Consider the following 17,536-nt stretch of genomic DNA (forward strand, 5'->3'; position numbering starts at 1 on the left):
TTCAGGCTGTAGGTGGAGCCAACACCGCTACCTGTCCGTCGGCAGCAGCTGATCTGAGTGAAAATGATTCACACTGGCGTCTTCCTGAAGCCGCGTCGCTGTATGGAGGGACACCGGTGACAGCAGCTCGAAGACTTTGTGTTTCGTCAAATGGTAACCAGGACCACCGGTTTCATATGAGACCCGTCTGGATGGAGGAGACCCTGAGACTATTGTAGGTTTGATATAATTAACGTTTTCTTTGCATAAAGTCGAAATGAAAATCTCCATGAGTTTCAATTTAACAGAAGTTTCAATTTAACAGATGAGAGCTATTTTTTATCAATTGCACACATCTCACTGCAAGTTTAGCTCTTTATATCAATAAAAATGTGTCTCTTATTTTTAAATATTGTCCCAGAAAGAAGGGGAAACTTGTGTTGAAATGTTTCATTGTCGTTTTTGTGTCCTAAATATTAGTACGCCTAATATATATATATATATATATATATATATAGTGTAGATCGATGATTCCAGAGGGCTGCTGTTTTATATCACTGTAATCATGGCGCCTTTGGGTTTGGGACTATTGGTTGGACAAAACGAGCAATTTGAAGACATCACCTATGTCTTTTTATTCTGGCGTTTTATAGCAAAAAATAATTCAAATGAACGCAAGTTTATTCGAATTATTTTTCCCACTTGCTTCATTGTCAGATCATCACTAGCACAGTGGTAACCTTTACAGTAATACATCTGTCACAAAACACCTATAATAAACTGAATTTATCTTCTTCTCCACCTTGGAGGATTATCTGTACAGATATCTTGATCACACTGACAACCTCTGTGTTGAATGTAGTTAGTTTGTGTAGACATCAAGTCTTCTGACACACAAATTCCACAGTTCAGTATATATAATATTGTAGGGACACATAGCTAAAATGAGAGCCTGGGAATGTCTTATATATATGTCTTATATTATAGCATTCAGTTTGTAAAAGCATAATATTTGAGTGACATGGATGAAACAATAGAGTTATGAATACTTAATATGTACTGAATGGAAATCCTTCTATTGAACTAATACAGTATTGTACATTGCTTGTTGTGGCACCTCTTGTTGATGACAGGTAAATATACTGAACTTCCTGTTTTGTGTCCGCAGTCATGGCCATGGAGAGCAGTGTGACGAATACCTGCAACTACAACAGTAATGTCACCTTCTTTTACAACTCGGTGGGTAAAAAAGTCAGTGTAACATGGACGGCGCGGGACTTTGTGGTTATTGGACTGGGCTTGACTGTGTGTCTCATCGTAGTCCTGGCCAACCTGATGGTGATGGTGGCCATCTTCATGAACCGCCGCTTCCACTTTCCTATCTACTATCTCCTGGGCAACATGGCTGCAGCAGACCTGTTTGCCGGTATTGCCTATGCCAACCTGATGTTGAACACGGGCCCCTGGACCAGGACTCTCACTAAGGAGCAGTGGTACATCCGCGGGGCTCTGATTGACATCAGCCTGACAGCCTCTGTGGCCAACCTGCTTGCTGTCGCCGTAGAGCGCCACCAGACCATTCTCACCATGCAGCTGCACAGCACGATGCCCAAGCGTCGAGTGGTGCTGCTGATAGTTTGCATCTGGGCTGTGAGCATCATCATGGGCCTGGTGCCCTCCAAGTTTTGGAACTGCGAGTGCAATCTGTCAGACTGCTCCACTGTCGCTCCTCTCTACAGCCGCCAATTCCTCATCTTCTGGGCAGTCCTAAACTTGCTCACTTTCTTCATAATGGTGGCCATGTACACTCGTATCTTTATCTATGTAAGATACAGGAGCCAGAACGTGTCTCAGCATACCTCTGAGATACAGCAGAGACAGACTGTTATCAACCTGATGAAAACTATTTCCATGGTTCTGGGTAAGAAGTCCAGCACAGACGCACTGAAAACACAAACATCTAGACTGTATGTACTAAATATTAGGGGCAACCTTTTCTTGTTTTGCAGGCATTTTTTTTTTTTTTGCACAATTCACATTTAATTTTTACCACATCATAAAAAATGTATCTCCTTTACATTTTCTCAAAAAGTCAAGTTTAATGGATTTGACTTGAACTCAACTCTCCACCATGTCATATGATGTGAAACTGAATTGTGTTCCATTTTTAAAGTTACCTTACTTCAAGTGCTTTGATGTGCATTGGCCTCTCTCTCTCTCTCTCTCATCAGAGAGCTGGGGCTGCTTGCTTCCTGCAGTCTTTCACTTCCCCCACAAACTTGTTTTACAGCCTTAGTCTTGTTTGTCTCTCAGACCTTGTCTGAGTGCTGCTGGTGGATTAATTTCAGAGGTTGCTAGGAATGTCCAGTGTGTCACAGTGAAATTGAAATCATATTTCTCTTCATAATCCACTCCTTTGATTACTCAGGTGACTCATCTCCGAGAGGAACTTAACCTTAATACCAAGCAGTCAAACTGCAAACACTAGCCAACATAGCTGCCCTTTGAGACCGGTGTCATATTACATCGGATTTGAGTTTATTGTTGTTGATTCATTCCTGTCTTCATTGATGAACCACATCTCTGCAGGCGCCTTTGTAATCTGCTGGACCCCTGGCCTCATCATTCTCTTACTGGACGGGCTTTTGGGTAAAGACAGCCACGCCAACGACTATGAGAAGTTCTGTTTGGTGATAGCTGAGTGCAACTCTCTGGTCAACCCCATCATCTATTCCCTGCGAGACGACGAGATGCGGAGGACATTCAAGCGGATCCTGTGCTGTCTATGCTGGAGAGGTGTCACTCAGCAGAGGGAGCCTCCACCTGTAGAGATTGACTCACCTTTAACAGAGACATTCTCGGTTGCTTTTAGTCAGGCAAGATACAACCTGTGAAATGTAAACATTACACTCCCAAAGCAACATTAATTCCATTTAAAACAGTACCTTTTATCTAGGTTAACATGAAACAAAGTCTTCTATTATGCCCGTTGTTTTTTTTGGCTTCTCACATTTCCTTTGTGAGTCATGCTGGTTTACACTTACTGCACTGATGCACATGCTGATTTCTAATGTAACCTATCAGATTGGAAGTAAAATATAAAGTTCTCTCATACCTGTGGCAAGAAGTAACCAGGAGATTCCTCCTAGATTTCTTTGCTTCGGTTTGTTAATCCTGGAGCAAAGACTACTTTTTCTTGTAAAAGTGTCTGAGGGGAACACAGTGCATTGAATTATTAGATGTCAGATGTTTTTTAGAGTCAGTCAGCAAATGGGTCTGTAAATGAATTGTCTGACTCTTTCTTGAAATTATATTTCTTTGTTGCATGCTCAATAAATTATGTTTTCTTCATAGGAAACACATGGCTGTGTCCAGAAGTCAGAAGATCAGGCCTTGTGTATGCCTCAGGACACCAACAGTAAAGAAGACAGTTGGACAATGCCTGGGGTATGATGGCTGGAGGCCTGCAGTATGGGGGGAAAAAAAAACAGATTTTACTGTCATCTAACCAGGATAAATTGTGTAAAATTCTCTCTTTTGTTTTGGGATTTTTTGCTGGACATCAGTAACTTCCGCTAAACTACCTCTCTTCCATGTTTTCAACACAAAATATATAAAGATGGATCAATTAAAAAGCTGAAAAGGATTTAATCCATGTTGGACAAATGCTGTCATTTCTCAGGATAGTGTTTTCCATATTTTCCATGAGGCTGACAGATTCACATATTAATCATCGGATGGTGCAATCTCTCCTTTTATTACATTTGACTATCACAAGAGCATTTGTGACAAATTATAAAATGAAACACTCCTAAAATCTGAAATCAAATACTGAAAAAAATCACACTAAATCATTTTATTAATTTTCTAATAAGAACACTACAATTTGTCATATTCTTCCTTTTGTTTTACTCTTTCTAGAACAATTCTAAAGTTGAGGTATAAAAGGAGTTCATACAGACTCACAAGTCTGAAAACAGTGGGGGTTATATACAAGAGAAATGGAAAGACAGAGGTAGAGAGAGGGGTAAATACAAGGGAAAGAGGGGAGATACAAATATACTAATAAAAACAAAGAAATCAAAAAGGTTTAAAGAGACATTTGATGCTGTGGAAGTCATTTAGTCACTTGCAGAATCCAAACAAGATTTAAATGATCAACCATAGAAAATAAAATTAAGTTCTGTATTTTAGAATTGCGGTTGCTGTTGCAACATTACAGGGCACCACATAATGTGGGACACCACATAATGACGTCTATGCATTTAGGCATAGGTGTTTTTGCTGTCGTGCACGATGACTGGAGCATAGCGCACACCATGCACTTAAATGTGAAAGTCTGGCTCTCTTCCTGTTTCAGTGTAGCCGTTAGCCAAATTAATTTCAGATTAGTTTTACACAAAACGGGCAACATCTGCACCATTACATTTAGCTGTCAAGGTGTGATAAATTTAAAGGTCTAAGAGCTTGAATTTAATAGCCATCTATGTAATTTAGTCAGATTAAAAACTTTTTGCCACTCTGTATAACTGATATCATGGAATAATTTGAGCAGCATTAAAACAAGATTTAGGATTAAATTAGGCACAAAAGTGGGTGAATATTTGGAAAAGTGACTGTATAACTGAGGGAGTGTGGGAAATGGTGGTAGAATCAGATGAGAAAGGTGTCCAGGGATTAGCATGGCAAAATATACCAAATAATGTTCATTGCAGAACCTCAATTGATACAATTCTTTCCACAGCACCAAATGTTACACCTCTAAACCATACATTGCCACCCGGTTATGTAACAAAAGACCTAAATAATATTCAAAATTGATACAGAGTTATCATGAATTCTGTGGCACAAAGGCCAAATAAAACTGGCATCTCAACCAAACATCGAAGTTTATAAAAGAAAAAAAAAAATACTGAAACATTACACAAACTGTACAGTGACATCCATTACAACAGGTAGAAAAAGGGGGGGGGGCATGATAATTTGGTGTGGCGATAACGTTATTCATAAGATACAGTCGTATGAACTGCGATGAGTAACAAAACAAGTAATTAAATGTGGGATATCACATGTGACCAGCTTACAAGCTCAAGTTTTGTTCTGTAACATATGGTTCAACAAAGTCTTGACTGACACTTAAATATTCATAAGGCTTTACCTTACTATCAAAATGCTTTGTTATTCACATAACAGTTAATGTATAAAATAGTTCCAAAGAATGAAAATCCCCAAAAACGCTGCAGGTTTGTCTTAAACACAAGTTAATTGTTTTACTACACCCAGTGCTGCCTCTTTTTTTGGTAACAGAGGAGAGAGAGAAGCCCTTGCCCAATTGGCCATAGAAATAAAATCAAAAATAGTTGTGGTTTTACCAGAAGATATTAAAAGATGGGTAAAGGGGAGAGCATAAATTCTATGCTCACAATCAAATTACAGGTCTGATATGACAGTCCTCACTCCACCCACCCTCCCATGAAGCCCCACAACAAAAACCCCAAAAATGAAATCAACTTGAGGCATGACAACACCACACAAGAGAGACACAGATACAAATATAATTCCCTCCTCGCCTCGAACTGAAAAGGTGGCTGTGCACCAACTTTAGAGAGACACAGAGTAGCATTATTACATTGCTGAACGTGGTATTTTTGGTTTTGGTACAACAGAAGGTTGTAGCGTGTTGCCTTGGGCTCACGAGCTTAAACGTTTCAAGATGGGGAGGAGATCTCAGTGGAACCCCACCTGGTGTTGTCATTGGCTGGTGGAAGCACCCAGTCTCTATAATGCTTACAAAGGTCAGAGGGCACCAGCCAGTTTGACTAAGACATCCCAAGAAGACTGTACACACGCCCACACAGAGACACACATCATAGCAATACATGATGCACTTTTTCCTTTTTGGTCTGACTGTAATAATTATACCCTTTATTTTTTTGTTAATAAAAACAAAGCTAAAAACTCGGAAGGTTAAACGAAAACAATAATATCACGCCTAGAAGTCCTACATGCATGGAAGACAGTCACGTTTCTAAATTCATGTCACGTTTGTCCCAATAACACATCAATGCCCCACAATCTTTCCACCCTTCTCCTAACGTCATTTAGATGCTTTATTGAGCTCATTTTTGGTGGTGGCTGGTGCATTCTTGGTGAAACAGCATTAGAAAATAGCCTACAATCAAATAAACTAGTGGACAGAAAGCAAGAAGTAAAGTCTACAAGCCATCTACCAGCACCCTCTATTGGTTAGCAACAAAAAGGGCTATTAGTTACATCCACTCAACCAAAGAAATTCTCCTCTCTCTGCCCTTTCATCCTCTCCTCGCCAGCCCTATTATCACCTGTCCTGCCTGGTCTAGAACAGTGATCCCCTTAACTACCTTTTTACAGGTAGAGACACCCATAACAAGGATGCTAACTTTTGTGCTTGACACATCTTTTATGTCAGCTCACTATGAAAACGACTGAAAAGTTGTAGGGTGTGTGTTTATGGAAGGGGGTTGCATGCACCTTTGCGCATGTCTCAATTATTCACTTTGAAATCTCCAACAGAATGAAATATCAAGCTGTAAGGACCGGAAGATACAACAACGTCTTGTGTAGAGTTGGCAGAGGGTGGTCTCGGAGGAACAGATGTGTTGACAACTACTGGGGCAGCACTTTGGTACGAGCAAGGTGAGCAGAGCTCCCTGGTGATCTGTATCAACAGTTTGGCTGTCAAATGCCAAGGCTTCAAGAGATACAGGCAATCACACACAGTTTTCCAAAGCAAAGGGTTGAGTGCAGAGGTCAACAGCACATGGACAAGCTGTGTGAGTACTGTGTGAAGTTAACGTGCATATACACATAATGTACAGACATCATGATCATCTACACAGCTGGGTCAGTGGTTTTCAAAAAGTCCTTGATAGTAAAGATGTTTTCTATCTGTCTCAGTATCAGTGAGCTCCATCCTCCTTTCATTCTGAGTTATGGAGCTTCGAGCCATGAAGTGGAGCTTTGGGGTGGAGGGAGAACTCCTCCTAACTAGTGTTCGGCTGTCCTGTGTTCCAGCACAGTGTGTGTTTATGAAATGCAAATACAGCCTTGTGTGGCTGTCAGGTTGAGAGACAAGGGTATATTGAAGAATGGGGACAGAGGATGGTAGTCAGAGCAGACCACAGTGGGAATGAAGTGATGGCAGCGAGAGAGCCACCGGATCAGTTGGAGGTGTCGGAGTGGACGCTGCCAGGAGGACCGGGAGGGGAGGTGACCGAGGGGGGGTTGGTGGTGTCCTGCCAGCTGTTAGCCTGCAAACAGTCAGGGAAGAGAATAGAGCATGAAGAGGGAGTTTCATAATTAATAGTCAAAATCAACTACATTTTTTGTTGATTTCTAACCAAATGATGCAACCTCAATATAGCTTACTGATTTGTGGACAAAATACTATTCATTCTCAGAATTACTCATCTCATACAACATGAGAGCAGCTTCCTGAATGACTGAAATAAACTCTGACTGGCCTATTAAATGGTGGTTGCAAAAAAAATGCAACAGCCTTAACACCCTGTACAAGCAGTCACAGAAACATTGCGTTTGATCTGACACCCATGAATCAAAATGTAATGACACCAATCTGTTCATCTTGTATTCAGCCTCCAATAATTTTTGTTTTAATAATCTTCTGAGACAGGCAGCCTTTCAAAATGGTATGTAGACAATCTGTGATCATCATGACAGCGTTTATGGTTTAACCTCCATATCACTACATCATACATGAAAACAGGCTAAAATTCTCAAGCCAGACAGCGATCATGTCCGTTTGCTGTTGTGTATGAATCGGCTGCACAGACGTAATTGTTAGGTCTGGTAATTGCTGACTATATTTGCGTGATGTCAGAGCAAAGCCTGGCTCATCTCAAACAAACCAATCATTAGCCTGAAGTAAAAAATTCCTGAAGTTGATGTCTAACTTATTCCCTAGAAAGAAGCTGTTATTAGTTTATTGTCACATACCAGTAAGCATTCATTTGTTGATTTGCAAGACTTGAGATGTTCAGACTGGTCTAAATTTGTATTTAAGCGTTTAAGAAATAGTAAAGTTTTTTGACATCTAGGTTGCAACTATAACTATTGTTTCAACAGCATTTGAACATGCAGTTAAGATCTGCTTCACACTGAAATACAATTTTAGAAATTGATTAGGTTTAACATGGATATCTTAAAACTCCTTCCAACCAAATTTATCCAAATCAGTGTTTTCTTGATTAGCTTTTCCTTAAGACACCCACAAACCTAGCAAGAGGGGAAAATGTCACATTCCAGTGATAGTAACATTTCATCTACCTGAATTCATTTCAAGAAAACTTTGCAGAGCATATACTAGGCAGGTTTCCTGAGTAACTGCATACTTATTCATCAGCTACACCACAAGAGGGCCTTTAAGGTGCTACTCACATCCAGGCGATGAGGGGTGTAGAGGCCACTACCCGACAGCTCCTCATAGCCGCCCGTCAGGTGTGTAGCACGGTGCAGGGTATCCACCTATCAGAGACAAAACACAACCACAAATTTCAACAGAAACTTCAGCACAACAAACTAAACAAACCTGTTTTTTTGTTTTTTTTTAATCTGATCAACCACAGGCTGAGGAGTGATAGCATCCACAAACCTCTGCTGCATGCATCAGAACCAGTCTGTATTACTCATGATTGCTTTCACGCTAGTGTATTACTCCATTTAGTCAGTGCAACTAAACATTATAGTTCAACATCAACTTCTTGACTCTTCTTCTTGACATTAAACTACTTCTTCTTCTAAATGAAAGACTGCAAGTGAAGCCAAAAGGCAAGCACTTTTTTAAGTTAACAGCAGAAATCTGTGGATCCATCAAGAACAACAAAACTATATGTCTATTAAGACAACAATCACAAGGTCAGTTCAGTTTGAGGAAATTTCTCTGTCTACACAGGTGGAGGGGTGAATATACGGAGATATGGGATGGAGGAATGTTTGGAAGGGCAAGGAAAAATGACAAAAACGGCAGGATGCTGTTTGAAGGGTTAGAGGTGCACGACAACCGGTGAGAAACTGACCATTAACCAGAGGGTTTGCTGGTCCAATCGTCAGCCCTGATTTATGGCAATATTCCACACAGCTCTACACTGACAACTACAAGAGTGCTAAGGAAGGCTGTGATGCCCCTAACATGGTCTAGGGGTTCTACACTGAGGCTGACTCTGTGCTTCCTTAAGAATAGGACTATATGTATACATAATTATAGCAGGATATGCATTATTCAAATTTAAAGACCCTTAAACAAACTGACATTACTCCTCTTGAGTGAAGCCATAAGCTACTCGGGCTCACTGTACAGTGCAAAATGGGTCATTTTGTGCTTGTGTTGGGGAAGGAGTTGATGGGGTCAAAGGTAAAGTCAGGATGGGATCTGAGGAGAGGTCGGGGTCAAAAGGAGCTATTCAAGGGGTGGGTATCCAAGGATTCTGGGTGGCTGGGTTAACGCATTGAGGTCAACTCTGCAGCTGTCCTCAGTGCATACCTGCGGCTGTAGAGAGGGGGCGATGTTGAGACCCTCCCCGTTGAGAGAACGCAGGCCGAGGTAGGCGTCGCCTGTGTGAGACAAACTGTATGACCCTGGTGACCCTGCAGGCAATATATATAGCCAATATCCAATCAGCCAGTGCCACAGGGTCAAAAGGTCACCACTGGTCATGGACATTGACTAGTAGCACTAACTTAATAACCAGCTTCAATATGAGGGTCACTGTCCTCAGCCAACTTATTCGGAATAGGCCATTTTACAAGATTAAAGCATAGATTCTCCTCAGCATACATGCACAACAGCTGCACACACCATGGTGTGGCAGTTAGAAAATGAAATCAAAACTGAGGTCTATGCAAATCTGATATTTGCAAACATGCATTTTACAGCTGCAAAAAACTGTTAAAGTAATTTTGGCCTCTTTGGGTGAGCGGTGAATCATAGATTGGGCTTTTGATAAAGGTTAGGAGAACTTAATGTCACAAACACACTTCCAATTCCCTAGAGTGGGTGATGTTGGTTCGTCATCATGGGCTACAATGCACTGGTGGAGCGGGGTGGTCTGGCAGTAGTGGAAGATATGAGGCTTAGGATACGATGTATAAAGATTATACTATAAAACTTTAAAACAACCTGCTGCTTGGAAAATCTGGCAGTGACGGAAAGCTACTTTCCCACACTAACATTTACTACTCGTGTCTTAAAACGCATTTAAATTCCACATCAGGAAATTGTTTTAGGATATGCAAGTGTTTGACAGTTTTGACAACATGTAACATTCAGATAACATAGTTTGGCTATATTGACAGTTTACACTTATTATACCAAGTGTGAGAGGTAAGAGGTCGTTTGTGGTCTAGAATTTTATTTCTTACGGTACAAATTTACCCATACTTTAGCAACATATTCTGTGAACTGATTAATTTGGTGTCTGCCTATACTACCTGCATTCATATTCCATTCTTATCACCGATTTCACCATTAGGGTTTAAAATAGGTAAATCTGGTTTAATCAATCAGTGACTTGTGTCTTACTCCCTCTTACTATCCTCCTGTCAATGCAACTTGCTGCAGCAATGCCATTGTTTTGTCAGTGAATTTCATTTGGTAACAAAAAAGGGAGCAGTTGTGACACCATCCAGTCTCTTGGCCTACGATAACTTTTTTTTTTTTTTTTTTTTTTTTTTTTAAAAACCTTCTCTCACAGATAGCATCATGTCCCATCATTAATTTTTGTCACCTTAAAAACCCTACCAGCCCAGCTGGTCATCATTTATTTTGAGCACACCGAAACCATAGAAAGGGGAACTGACTAAATTAATCAAAACATCTGAATAAACACCTACCTGATCAACTCAGCTTCCTTAGCAAATTGGGGTTACTATATATTATTACTATGTGCTGTGTATTGCATTAATTGTTTCAAATAACACTAGGTTACAAATAACAAAAGCAATTAACCAAGCAAATAAATATATAATGGGATGATTTTCAGAAAGAAAATATGAAAGATGGACAGAAAGTACTTGAAGTTTACATTAAGCCAGTCCCTCCACCTGAAATCCCTGAGTATCACAACAGTCTCAAGTTACATTAGAGTTTTGCAGATATGAAATGTTACAAAAGCATATAGCTCAAAAAACATAGCACAAGATGAATGCAAATCTTGGCTGTCAGACAAGCAAACACCAAAGTTTCCCACACTGCACAAACCAAAACAAATTTAAGAGTTTCACATTTAAAAGAAATTTGTAAATTACTTTTTACTCGTGTATGAAATTTAGAAAAAAATATGTCTGGGAAATAGAATACAGTCAAATGCTTTCTTGTAAAAATAAGGGAGATTAGCTACGCTATCCTAGAAAAAAATAACAAAATAGTTGACAATACTGCGTATTATTGTTATTATTGATTTTATGAATCTTTATTTGGTTCTTTGTTAGATTTAGAATGCTATATTTTATGTCATGATTGAAAATTGTTCACCGAGCACTTTGTTAGGAACACCAGTACAACTGCTTATTGATGCAATTATTCAATCAGCCAATGATGTGGCAGCAGTGAAATGTAGAAAGTAATGCACATACAGGTAAGAGCTTCAGTTCATGTTCACATCAAACATCAGGACGGGGAAAAATAATAATCTCAGAGACTTTGACCGTGGCATGATTATTGGTGCCAGACGGGCTGGTTTGAGTATTTCTGAAACTGCTGATCTGGGATTTTCACACACAACAGTCTCTGGAGTTTTTACTCAGAATAGTGTGAAAAACAAAACAAAAAAACCATCTAGTGAGCAGTAGCTCTGAGAATGGCCAAACTGGTTGGAGTTGACAGAAAAGCTACAGTAACTCAGATAACCACCCTTTAACAACTGGTGAGCAGAAAAGCATTTCAAAATGCACAACACGTCCAACCTTGGGGCAGATGGGCTAAAACAGCCGACAGGAGCAAAACCTGACGTGGTCTTCTGCCAAGAACGGAAACCTGAGGCTGCAGTGGGCACAAGCTCACCGAAACTGGACAGTTGAATACTGTAAAAACATAGTCTGGTCTGATGAACCTCGGTTTTTGCTAAGAAATGGTTACGCACTATTAGTATGGTGTTCCTTATAAAGTGCTTAGTGTAGTAAAATTGGACACAGTTGACTTGCTGAAGCTGGATGAGTAAAGACTGTGTCTAGGTTTCTGGTTATATACAGGTATATATAGCTTGCCTCTTTGGCTGAAAATGATGTTTTACCAGTGACTTAATGCAGAATAAATAGGATCATTTCACATGGCTCTGAAAGGACAGATATATGAAAGCACATTTGCATTGCAGTGTGGGTTTTCCTTTGGACAATCAAGTCAACAAATGATACAGCCATTTTGTGATTCAGTCAGGTTAAGTTATGTGTAAAAATGAAAGTGTATGTAGAGGAACTGAAGCCTGTTAATGAGAAGTTGCAGGGCTTGTGGGAGGATGAGATGGCGCACTTGGTACCTGAGTTGGGCGTTGCTGGAGAGTTAGCCTGGCTAGCCTGCGCCGACACATTGGCAGCATCCACCGCTGTTTTAACTGCGTACAGGTTCGCTTCCTCCTGGAACTTACCAATGTTCTTCTTGTAGCGTATTCTCTTGTTGCCAAACCAATTAGAGACCTAAGGGGCAGATGGATGTCAGATATTTAAATGCAGTGGTTCTTCTGATAAAAAAATATATTAAACAAGGAAATCCATTTGTCTTTCCATGTTGCTCTTATTTTCAGTGTTATTTTTTACTTATAGCAATGGTACAAAACAAAAAAGAAATTCAAGCCTTTTGAAAAGTTGCTATAAAGTATGTAATGAAACTGATCTTGAAACGGAGACAGTTGAGCCTGTAAACCAAAATCACCTTAGCTTCCACAAAAACAACTAGTGTCCTTTTACCGTCCTGGATAATAGCAGAGTTAGCAATTCACCTGAGACACGGTGATCCCACATTTTTTGGCCAGTTCCTCCTTGGCTTCCTCACTAGGGTAAGGGTTAGATAGGTGGGAGTAGAAATACTCGTTCAGCACTTCTGTCGCTTGCTTGTTGAAATTGCGCCTCTTACGTCTGACACACAGAGAGTAGAGATAATCACCCAAATGCTTGGAATGTACATGTCTGACACAACAAAGCCAGTTGTGCTTCAGTATCATCTCACACACACACACACACACACACACACAGACAGACCTGGCGTCAAGGAAGCGTGAGCGCAGAATCATGACAGCCTCGCAGGTGCTCTGTTTGAGCTGCATCTGAATGGAGCTGAACTTGCGGTGGATGATGGCCACCATGCGCTCAATCTCCTTGGGAGAGATGGGCCGTGTGCGAGACTGCTCTCTCAGCAGGTTCATTACATGGTTGGTGAACTCACTGCAGGCCTGGACCGAGGACAAAGAGACAGAGGAAGAGAAAGGAATTGAATGCTATTGTAAACGAAAGTCCGAGCACAGTTTCTATCTAGTGTAATGACGTGATGATCACGTGTAGGCCTTGGCTTCCTGACTCAGCTGCCTTCCTCTTTTCTAAGAAAAATAGACTAATAATAGAATATTTGATTACAAATAGCATATGAACCATAAAATAATCTTCAGTAGCAAATTTCAAACCTATATCAGTGAAACACTAGGAAAGGAATCATAAACAGCCAAGAATGTGCAGAGCTAAATGCCAAAAGCCATGTTCTTTGACAGAACCTAATCTCAATGTCTATTCTTGTTATGTTAAACAAAATGTATCAATGATATAATGAATTTTCACTCATTCATTTCATTAAAATACATCAAAACATCGAAACAGAAGTAATCAATCTTATAGTATTGCATGATTAGACTGAAATCACATTCTAACAGTAAAGTGTTTACTGTATGTTTTCCTTTTATTTTGCACAAAATGATTGTTGCCAGACCCAGTACAGACAGACAGTACATGTTTGACCATTTAAGTCTGCTCAGCCCTCACCTGCTCATACTTCTCCAGCTCAGAATGATATATCTGGCGGATCTGGGCGAGCTTGGCTCTGTAGTCAGAGTGTTCGATGCTGCTGTCGGTGGGTGAGCCCCCTGCTGCTGCTGCAGCCGCAGCCGCCGCCGCTGATCCTCCACCCTTCTCTGGGCCTGACACACCCTCTGCAAGCAGCATGTTGTCCAACCGCATGATCTGGGGATCTGGGGGGTCCTCCTCCTGTACACCTCGTATACTCAGGACTGGACAGGAGAAGAGAGGAAGCACAGGAGTAAAAGGGGAAAAGTTAGTATTTACCCGCTTAGGAAAAAAAATCCCTGTTTTTATTACAGTCTGCCCAAACAAGAACATCCTCCTAAGGCTGAGAAAACCTGTTGGTTAAAAAGTTTTTGAAAAATGACAGACCACACATTAACTTTTAAGGAAAAGGCTACCACTACATGCTAATACTGTAGGTTCTGGGGTGCATAGGAAAAAGTTTTACAACTGCTAAAATTCAAATAAGTGCAACCCTGTCAAAACCCAGTTGAGTTTCTCCCCTGAGTCATTGCTATGAGCGCCTGGCTGAATTTTCAATGAGTCTGAGCTTCCTCTCAATCAACAGCAGAGGGCAGTGTGGCCCCTCAGTGGCAACCTGCCAGAGATAAGGGCATGAGGCATGGGACCAGTAATGGGAGTGCATGTGCTGTCACTATGAGCCCCAGTGGCCATAAGTATAGTTATCAGTTGCTGCTCTCCACCACTGTATTATACCAGGACCTCTGTCAGCCTGCAGCCATGCTCTCATCTCTCTCTCTCTTGCTCTCTTTTACACACACACACACACACACACACACACACACACACACACACACACACACACACACACACACACCACTTTGTTACAGAAAAGTTTTAAGTACAGACAACCATCTTTTCTTCAAAGCCTGAAGCGTTTAACTCTTAACTAAATTCCCTCTTGCCCCTTTTGCTTCTCAATCATTCAACTTCAGAAAGTAAGAGAAGAAACTTGGTATAACAATTGAGTGTCTTGGGCACATTATTTACAAACAGTTAATTTATTTTGTAAAAGGAAACTAATTGCAGAGAAAAGATGCACTATAAAGTGCCTTAGCATAAATTTTACTTTTATTGCATGTATTCAAAAACGTCATTATTAATGTTATTTAACAAATTAAGCAATCGACAGAAAATTAAAGAGCAGCTATTTTGATAACTTAATTATTGTTCCCTGTATTTTTCAAGAAAAAAAATTAAATGAATAAATAGATAAATAAATAAATAAACATTCACTGGTTCTTCAAAAGTAAGTATTCCCTAATTTTCTCAACTCGTTGAACCTCTACAAACTGAATATCTTTGGGTTCTTTGGGTCTTGGACTGGTCCAATTAAGCAATTTGAATCACAAGATGTCATCTCGGGGGTCTGAGGAATTGTGATGGGTATTTCTTTTTTCAGTTTTTGAAATTTAGCATTAAGCAAATAAGCATTTCATCAGTAAATAATCAGCACATTTATTGATAATTAAGATAATTGTTAGTCGAAGATCTAAAACACATGTCCACTTGTGTCACTAGGATTATATTGTGAAATTTAAGTTTGTGTAAAATAGTAAAATGGATACATTTTAGTATATATCTGCATTATGGAAGTAAGGAAGTTTTAATACAGTGAAATACTGATTCAGAGTCCCAAATAAACACAGTAGTATGTCCACATTTATGCTGATCTTTATAGCTGGAGACCTAAATCAAGGAGCCAAGGAGACGTAAAAGCCAATTTAGACAGCAGTGAAACCAGACAGGATTCTGAAGGAGACAGACGCCAACAATATGGATGACAAGATTAATCCCAGTGGAAACTGGGTGGCGTTAGGCGCTTGTCCTCCTTAAGGATTACGCTAGTTAGTCAAAGCTCATCATCAAAGGTTAGGGGGTTCATGAATTCACTCATTCAGAGCTTCTCTTGTTAGCACAATTTACACAATCTTATGAGTCTTTATGTTGCTGTCTAAGTTTCCCTGTAGTGAGTCATGTTGAAAAACAAGTTTGCAGCCGTGGAGCAGTCAGAGCTAACAAATCAGTAGGGCTGTATTTGTAGGGATAACAGATGTGAAGGAAATGAGGACAAAAACAGTTTTACTTTAAGTTTCCAACTGCTATGGAGCAGACGACTTTTTGCTTTTTCAAACTTCATTTGATAAATGAGTCTGTTCCACCATTTAAGGCCTCTCGTAGCAAAGTGTCCAACTCCCCCCCCCCCCTTTTTTTTTTCTTGTTCCTTCTTGCCTGTTTCTTTCCTTCTACTTAGGTCTCTTCTCTCTCCAAGGCACATTCCTGCTCTGCTGCTCCCCCATCTCAGGGCTCAGGAATGCAGCAGACCCAGCCGTCTGAACTAATGACCCTGATTCGCCCATCTCTTTCCCTCCTCTTTTTCTTTGCTTTCAGTCATTCACATACAATCTCTGCACTTCTTAGCTAGATAACCTATAGGTAATTTAGTGATCAAGGACCAGAAGTATTTGTTCTGCTCTGATGGTATACAGTCATGTGTGCTGTGATCTTCAATGTCCATTCACTGAGAAGTACAACTGACCTACAGTGAACAGGGCAACTATGGCTCTTGAAGCATCTCACCTCTTCCCCCTCCCTTTTGCCCCACTCCTCATTATGGCCCCCAGCTGTAGCCTAATGCCCCTACATTCCCCTAATTACTCCAATTAAGCTGTGATTACCCACAATTGCACTCATGCACAGTCTAGTGGCCTAGTGGTATTATAGCAGCTGTTGAGATGAGTTAAGATACTGCACAGAAAAGGACCATATGACACGGGCATGTGTAAAAAGGAGTCTCACAAACCAGCCATGAGAACCCTGAAAAATACAGTTAATTATAAAAAAACAAAACCTACAGGTCTGAGAACAAGCTGGGTGTTTTTCTCCAAAATCTAAGCAGTGTTTTCTTTTGATCAACTGGCTCCTGAAATCGTCGTTGGGTTGGTTCTATTACCAAGATACTAAAACTCAGAGTGCTGTAAGTAATGATACTTAAATTCCTTTTTTAAATAGGAAGACATCTTAAGGCCCACAGCCTGCATGCAAAGCTCTTAGAAATCACACCATTATGCACACGTTACCACCCTAGCTGAGCTGTGTGGCATTGAGAGACGAAGCGAGCAACACATACTATGAAATATTCAAGGTATCCAGCTGGGCTTTCACTGCATACATAATCATTCTCATTTCTGCACAGCCAATGTGGAAACGGTGTGCCGTACAGACACAACATACAGTATATGAAGTGGTGCAGGTAAGGGTGAACAACCTAACCACTAGTGTAGTGCTGTACATTAACTGTAATGCCTTCCACACATAGAAATAGATAAGACTTAAACGCAGTCAGTATATCATTGCTCAGCTCACAGCACAAGCTTTATCCTTGTCTGTCTTTTCCCTCACTAGCATCCCCCTTTTCACTCTGTCTCCCCCCAACACACATCCCCTCCCCCCTCTCCCTTTCAGCACACCCCCACCCACC

General features: G+C 40.5%; 2 protein-coding genes across 6 annotated transcripts in view; one reads left to right on the plus strand and one right to left on the minus strand.

The window, feature by feature from the left end:
- The first annotated feature begins 54 nt into the window (after positions 1-54).
- Positions 55-3,510, plus strand: lpar2a (lysophosphatidic acid receptor 2a). 3 transcript variants are annotated; one of them, XM_087173479.1, is made up of 4 exons: positions 55-214; positions 1,148-1,900; positions 2,569-2,876; positions 3,334-3,510. In XM_087173479.1, the coding sequence occupies exons 2-3, from the start codon at positions 1,150-1,152 to the stop codon at positions 2,871-2,873; spliced, it is 1,056 nt and encodes a 351-aa protein (XP_087029605.1). In that variant the 5' UTR covers positions 55-214; positions 1,148-1,149; the 3' UTR covers positions 2,874-2,876; positions 3,334-3,510. The 3 variants fall into 3 exon arrangements, with proteins under 3 accessions (XP_087029605.1, XP_023260108.1, XP_087029606.1); XM_023404340.2 differs by having other exon boundaries at positions 2,569-2,855; XM_087173480.1 differs by lacking the exon at positions 55-214 and having other exon boundaries at positions 1,148-1,218; positions 1,301-1,900; positions 2,569-2,855.
- A 205-nt stretch (positions 3,511-3,715) lies between these two features.
- The window catches only part of pbx4 (pre-B-cell leukemia transcription factor 4), a 28,692-nt gene continuing 14,871 nt past the window's right edge, over positions 3,716-17,536 (minus strand). For 2 of the 3 annotated variants that reach the window (XM_023404331.2, XM_023404332.2), the window contains 6 exons: positions 13,996-14,240; positions 13,225-13,415; positions 12,966-13,101; positions 12,507-12,663; positions 8,416-8,502; positions 3,716-7,268 (listed from right to left, as the gene is read on the minus strand). In XM_023404331.2, the coding sequence (XP_023260099.1) occupies positions 8,459-8,502; positions 12,507-12,663; positions 12,966-13,101; positions 13,225-13,415; positions 13,996-14,240 (773 nt within the window). In that variant the 3' untranslated portion in view covers positions 3,716-7,268; positions 8,416-8,458. Of the gene's footprint in view, positions 7,269-8,415; positions 8,503-9,517; positions 9,622-12,506; positions 12,664-12,965; positions 13,102-13,224; positions 13,416-13,995; positions 14,241-17,536 lie in introns of all 3 variants that reach the window. The other variant, XM_087173477.1, reaches the window with a different exon arrangement.

The sequence above is a fragment of the Seriola lalandi genome, unplaced genomic scaffold (assembly GCF_002814215.2).
Source record: "Seriola lalandi dorsalis isolate HSWRI2012SDOR001 ecotype SW California unplaced genomic scaffold, Sedor1 jcf7180002054240, whole genome shotgun sequence".
In the NCBI taxonomy this organism is placed as follows: Eukaryota; Metazoa; Chordata; class Actinopteri; order Carangiformes; family Carangidae; genus Seriola; species Seriola lalandi.

Excerpts from the sequence above, each read along its gene's own strand:
- lpar2a (XM_023404340.2), top strand. The coding sequence starts at position 1,150 with ATGGCCATGGAGAGCAGTGTGACGAATACCTGCAACTACAACAGTAAT. Across the intron at positions 1,901-2,568 it reads AACTATTTCCATGGTTCTGG|GCGCCTTTGTAATCTGCTGG; the intron begins GTAAGAAGTCCA and ends ACATCTCTGCAG. Across the intron at positions 2,856-3,333 it reads TCTCGGTTGCTTTTAGTCAG|GAAACACATGGCTGTGTCCA; the intron begins GCAAGATACAAC and ends TTTTCTTCATAG.